Source organism: Notothenia coriiceps, unplaced genomic scaffold (assembly GCF_000735185.1).
Source record: "Notothenia coriiceps isolate Sejong01 unplaced genomic scaffold, NC01 NC01_scaffold00023109, whole genome shotgun sequence".
In the NCBI taxonomy this organism is placed as follows: Eukaryota; Metazoa; Chordata; class Actinopteri; order Perciformes; family Nototheniidae; genus Notothenia; species Notothenia coriiceps.
The window spans coordinates 1-6,955 of NW_011355810.1; the positions used below are offsets into that span (position 1 = coordinate 1).

A 6,955-nucleotide genomic window follows, 5' to 3' on the forward strand; every position below is an offset into this window, starting at 1 on the left:
GAAGTAGAAAGTACAGGTATTTGAGTTCAACATGTAAGAAGTAGAAAGTACAGGTATTTGAGTTCAACATGTAAGAAGTAGAAAGTACAGGTATTTGAGTTCAACATGTAAGAAGTAGAAAGTTCAGGTATTTGAGTTCAACATGTAAGAAGTAGAAAGTACAGGTATTTGAGTTCAACATGTAAGAAGTAGAAAGTACAGGTATTTGAGTTCAACATGTAAGAAGTAGAAAGTACAGGTATTTGAGTTCAACATGTAAGAAGTAGAAAGTACAGGTATTTGGGTTCAACATGTAAGAAGTAGAAAGTACAGGTATTTGTGTTCAACATGTAAGAAGTAGAAAGTACAGGTATTTGAGTTCAACATGTAAGAAGTAGAAAGTACAGGTATTTGTGTTCAACATGTAAGAAGTAGAAAGTACAGGTATTTGAGTTCAACATGTGAGAAGTAGAAAGTACAGGTATTTGTGTTCAACATGTAAGAAGTAGAAAGTACAGGTATTTGTGTTCAACATGTAAGAAGTCAAAGTAAAAAGTCGTCAGAAAAATAAGTAGTGGAGTAAAGTACTGATACAGAAAAATGTACATGAACAAAGTATTTGTACTCCACTACTTCCCACCTCTGGTAGTAAGGAATCTTCCTCCTCCACTTCCTCTTCCTCTCTTGCTGCAGGGTGTTGTCCCCGATCTGACACCATGAATTATGGATTTAATAAAAACTCCTCTGAGAGTCCTCCACTGACACACATCTGCTCTTTCACTTCTCTTCATGTTAACACTGTTTAATATGCCTGATTGTGCATGTGAGACCATTTTCAAGCACAAATTCATGGTTTAATTTCCTCATCTGCAATCTCTAGAGCATTGTACACATCTGCAGGGTGTGTTAGAGAGAATGACAAAAGAAAACCGCATTTATTTCGATGTTTTCATGCAGACTGGCAGGAATACCCAAGAAAAGTTAATGCCAATTGAATTACGATGATATGAAGATGTGTATTTATGCAAGTATACACATTTACTCATACACAAGGAGAAACTGCTACGTGCTAATACGTGCTAAATGTTTATACATGCTAAATAATAATAATATTTAGGGTTAAAGGTATATTTTCTGAATTCTTTGTATTTATATAATATGTTCTATTTTCCTGTGTTTCAGAGAGGATGGGATGTTGACAGGTTGTTCCTCGAGCTACAGGAGAAGCTTCAGAGTCACCTGACCTCCGGCCGGATCCAACATGGCCGCCCATCGAATCCGAGCCACGGCCACCAACAACACGTCGCTGCCTCGCTGCCGCTCCGAGGGAACGCTCATCGACCTCAGCGACAGCCTATCGGAAGCCAGTCTGAACGATGTCAAAGGTCAGCTGGTCAAGGGTTCAAGGCTTTCATTGTTATTCGTGCATAGCTACAGTGTAGATATGAAAAGGTCACAGGCTCCTCCAACAGAGCAACACAATAACACAAATAGAATATCATAGAAATAGTGCAGAATAGTCGATGCATTCATAAATGCTTTTATTCTGCCTTTTACCTCCAGTGTTTTGATTCACATTTGAATCTATTTTTGACCCTTTTTTGTGAAGTTGTCCTATGTGTTTCTGTATTTCAACTGTACTAGATGCTCTTTGGTCACCCGTAAAGCATCTCGGGCTGGGTTATATAAAGTTGGTATCTTTTTGTGATATGAGAAAAGATATTATGTTAGATTTAGGATATTGTAATATCACAAAAATGTATTTTCTGGTTTTAAAAGCCTTGTTACAGTAAACAGATTTGAGTAATTGGAATATTGATATATATAGGTTGCAAACAGATGAATGTTTTGGATGTTCTTTCAAAAGTTCAGGTTTTTAACTGTCTTATTTTTTTATTTAGCCTTTATTTAAACAGGTGCAAAATCTCATTTTCAAGAGAGACCTGTTCCGTGGTAACACTACCACACAAAGTTACAGACAGACAGGACACTAAACACAGAGGCAACACTAAAATACAACATCGTAAAAAGTAGTCATTGAAATCCATATACAGTAATCTGATATTACACCCGCAGAGGATTTCTCCAGCTAATCCAAATCCAAGTTTAAAATCTGTGATGGGTATCAAACTGGTCCGCTTAACTTCCTGCTGAAGTGTGTTCCAGGTCAAGGGGGCAGAGTATGATATGGCTTTTTCCCCAAGCTCCGTGCGGACTTATGGCCTGATCACACGGAGAAAGGGAAAAACAGGAAGTGACACGTCTGTAGTTTTAACGAAATTGACTTCGAATGATCAGATTGTATTGTTTTTATTTGAAGTTTAAAATACACACAGCTAATCACTGCAATGTGGGAAATACAATATGAACATGAGGCCACTCCACATTCTTACACATATTTCTATAAATTCAGCTTTTGTAAACATCGTGGCCTTTGGTCCACACCGACGACTGGAAGCTGATCACTTGGGAAACTCTGTGAAGATATTCAGAAAGTCTGTTTGCAGGGGAGGTTTTTCCCCCCTTAGTCATGTCTAATGTCATTCAACAGCGGCAGCAATACATCCATGGACAGCTGATACGTCAAATAACATTTAATCAGGACTTTCTTACTTAAATAAACAGTAACGTCCCCGCTATCTGAAGACGAGAGGTTTCAGAATGACATCAAGTGTAGTTTTAACGAAATGACTTTGAATGATTTTGTTATTATGCTGCTCAATCACCCAATACAATAAACGGCAGCTTCTTTTCGATACCAGTTTAATGGTACGTTAATTCAAAGTGAAGGGAAATCACATGTATAGATATATATATGTTAATGTGCAAGATGGCTGTTGTTGATAAGAGTGCAGCATGCAACCTTTTGTCCGTTATGAAAGCACCATCAGGACACTCACACTGCCATACTCCACATGAAGACTCTTCAAATAGCAGTCATTCGTTTGGCTTGTAACTTTAGAGTCTTGGCTTTTGTTGTGAGGGGTCAATAAGAAGGTGTATGGAAGAGGATTAGGGTCACATGTGAGACACGTGTTACAAAAAATGTAGTCCTGAGAAAATAAATCTAAATTCTGGGAAAACATTTGAAAGTAAAAGTTCTCAGAACTAAAAAGAAAAACACGTTTGATTCAGTGTTGAAGAAAGATCGTTTACACACGAGCAAATGGGGTTAAAACCGGTGTGGACTTTAAATTCTCATGACACTCTTTGTTTGTTGACAAGACATTGAGGCATGTTTAGTTAGAGAGGTGAAAGTGAACAGCAAGTAGACTTTGTTCTTTCTGTCACTTAATGAATCACAAGCATCCGGAGCAGATGAATTAGTGATCAGACGTTCAGTTTCCTCCGCTCTGAGCTGTTGTCTGTGCTCCACTTCTCTGAAGCATCTGGTAGTGACAGTCCTTAGCTGCATGGGAAAGCTTGAATCTCTTTCATTATGCATTGTGTTGATGTCCTTGCAAGCAGGGAAGTTATTTTGTTCTTCTATTTCACTGTTTTGCAATGTAGGCCAAAGGAAAATATGCACTTTAATCATGTTTTTATTCTTTCAACATTTGCGAAATAGTATATATAAGAATCTGAAATACATGAATGTTTGCTATGGGGAAATGTACTGTTTTGTTACAGTTGTTTCCATTATAAAAAATTAAGAAATACATACAAATAAAAACAAAGAAAATGGGAACATAGAAAAATGAAATGTGTTAAGAAATATTCAACAATATACAATATGAACACGGATTCTATGGTTGAGTATAAAATAAATGCAGGGTTAGATATGATCTGCTTTTAAGAAGAAATGTACAGTATTGTATAAATGCATTGGTAAACCAGAGTATTGCCCATTAATTATTACCCAAAAGTTAACCCATTGTATTGCACAGATATAAATAAATGATAGCTGCTGACAGGGGGGAATATATTTAATTCAAAGGATCTAAAATATATCTGACAGGGCATTCCCTAGGGGTATTATTATAAAAAATACATTGTGGTAAAAGTCCCCCTTTTCCTTATGGACCTGATCTTGGGATCCTGAAAGGAATTTGCTAGAAGAAACTCAACAGACTGCACCTAGCGGCAACATTTCAAAGATACGATACGAACACTTTATTGGTCAGATCAAGTCTGACATTTGACTGGCATGCATCTGACATCAACAGACAAACATCAAGACACAATACATGAAAAACAAACAGCACACATTGAACATAACAGCAGAATTAGTGAGAGACAAGCTGCTCAAAGAGCCTTCAGCGTGCATTTGATCTGATTCAGCTCTGTATTTACTGAGAGGGGTGACTGGAGCTCAAAGGATGCTTCGGTCACATCGCAAAATGTGAAAGAGGCTATAATGCATGCATTTCAACTCATTCCACTTGTGTTCTGTTTCTGTTCCAGTGCCTTCTCCCAGTGCCTTGCGCCTGGACTCCACTGCCTCCTTCGGTGCCGCTCGGGAAGTCGTGGCCATCAAAGACTACTGCCCCTCCAGCTTCACCACGCTAAAGTTCTCCAAAGGGGACCGCCTCTACGTGCTGGACTCGTCAGGAGGCGAGTGGTGGTACGCCCACAACAACACGGAGATGGGTTACATCCCGGCTGCTTACGTGGAGCCCATCAACTTTAGGGACTCGTCTTTCAGCGACAGCGGGATGATAGACACCGTAGGGGACGGTATCGAGGAGGCAGCCAAAGAAATGGACCTCTTAGGGGAGTGGGCCGGGGTGATTCTGAAACCCACCACCTTCCAAAATGGGAATCCTTTCGCTACAACCAATACCTCGACGAACCCTTTCCTGAACGGGGGTCCTCCGAGCTCCCTTGATCAGAACAGTAATGAGAAATCAGTGGACCTCTTATTGTTTGATACGCTCATTCCGTCAGTGCCCAACTCCACCAGCAGCGCCACAACCAATGGTTTCAATAGCGTTTTTAACCCCATTAGTCCCAGTGTAGGACCGGGACAAACGCTGCGCAGGGACAACCCGTTTTTTAGAAGCAAAAGATCCTACAGTCTGTCCGAACTGTCGATCCTTCAGGCTCAGTCCGACGCCCCTCAGGGCTCCTCTGGGTTCTTCGGAGGCTTGAAAGCACCGGCACCAGAGCAGTTTCAGAGCAGGGAGGACTTCCGGACAGCTTGGTTAACCCATCGTAAGCTAGCCAGGTCCTGCCACGACTTGGACTCGCTCGGACAGAACCCAGGATGGGGTCAAACGCAGCCGATTGAGACCAGCATCGTCTGCAGGTTGGACAGTTCAGGAGGCGCCGTCCAGCTTCCCGACAGCAACATCAGCATCCTTTTACCGGAGGGCCACGTGGCACCGGGCGACACCCAGCAGATCTCAATTATAGCTCTGCTGGATCCCCCTCTGGAGCTAAACAACGACCGCTGCACCACCGTCAGCCCCGTGGTGGAGATCAAACTCAGCAACATGGAGACCAAAACCACCATCACTCTGGAGATGAAAGTGTCCGTCGTGGTGAAGATGGAGAGCCGGGAAACGACAGAAGTCCTGTGCGTCAGGAGTGATTGTAAAGAAGGACCGTACAGACCGATTCCTCAGGCGTACGTGTACGGCGACACGGTCCAGGTGTGTTTGGATAACCTGGAGCCGTGCATGTATGTGTGTGTGGTGGCTCAGTCCCGGTCCTTATCTCCAGACACCACAGTTTGGGAGAACGTGGTTAAAAAGATAACGTTAGGAGTGTACGGTCCCAAACACATCCACCCGTCCTTCAAGACCGTCGTGGCTATGTTTGGTCACGACTGTGCGCCAAAGACGTTGTTGGTAAGCGATGTGGGTAAACAGGTTCAATCTGCTCCATCAGTGGTGCTTCAGCTTTGGGGTAAGCACCAGTTTGTCCTGTCCAAACCCCAGGACCTCAGTGTCGGGATTTACTCCAACATGGCCAACTACGAGGTAAAGGCCAACGACAAGGCAAGGGTGGTACGAGGCTTCCAGGTTAAACTAGGCAAAGTCAGCAGGCTCGTCTATATGATCGCCTCGCGAAACACCGACGATGTTTCGGACTTCACTTTGAGGATCCAGGTTAAGGACGACCTAGATTGTATACTGGCTCAGTTTTGTGTCCAGACGCCAACACCGCCACCCAAAACAGGGCCAAAGACATCGGTGCAAAGGCGCTTCCTGAAGAAAAAGGAAGTGGGGAAGATAGTCTTGTCTCCTCTCGCTGTTGCATGCAAGTACCCCGTGTTTCAGGACAGGAGAATAAACAACTTAAAGTTTGGAAAGCTGATCAAAACGGTCATCCGACAAACGAAGAATCAGTACTTGCTGGAGTACAAAAAAGGAGACTTTGTGGCCCTGTTGAGCGAGGAGAAGATCAAGCTGAAGGGTCAGCTGTGGACAAAGGAATGGTACATTGGATATTATCAGGGCAAGATGGGATTTGTTCACGCCAAGAACGTGCTGGTGGTTGGTAAAGTTAAGCCTATTTACTTCAGTGGGCCCGACCTCACCACTGCACTTTTACTGGAGCAGACACTGAAGCCCTGCAAGTTCCTCACGTACATCTACGCCTCCGTACGGACTATTCTCATGGAGAACATCGGAAACTGGAGGGCGTTTGCAGACGCCCTCGGATACATCAACCTGCCTTTGACACATTTCTGTCGGGCCGAGCTGGACAGCGAACCAGAGCGGGTCGCATCGGTTCTGGAGAAGCTGAAGGAGGACTGCAACAATTCGGAGAGCAAAGAGCGAAAGTCCTTCCAGAAAGAGCTCCTAACGGTGAGTTAAAACCTTGGCATCTACAGTTGCTGTGACTCAGCATTTCTCAAAGCTTTTTTTTTAAAACTTTGTTTTTATTAGTTCTCGTTTTTGTTACAATAATGAACAGACAAACAATATGAAAGCAGACAGGGTCATCCTGGCTAAAAAGACATGCTTACTATGCTGTAGAAAATATTATACATAATATACATACATACAATTCGTACTTGCACACACAT

General features: G+C 42.6%; 1 protein-coding gene across 1 annotated transcript; it reads left to right on the plus strand.

Annotated features, from left to right (window-relative positions):
• Positions 1 to 1,165: 1,165 nt before the first annotated feature.
• LOC104954243 (SH3 domain-binding protein 4) lies at positions 1,166 to 6,734 on the plus strand (the record flags this gene model as incomplete). Its single annotated transcript, XM_010781320.1, has 2 exons — positions 1,166 to 1,364; positions 4,384 to 6,734. Coding segments are annotated over exons 1-2 (2,475 nt in total), but the record flags the coding sequence as incomplete, so codon positions are not given.
• Between the last annotated feature and the right edge of the window lie 221 nt (positions 6,735 to 6,955).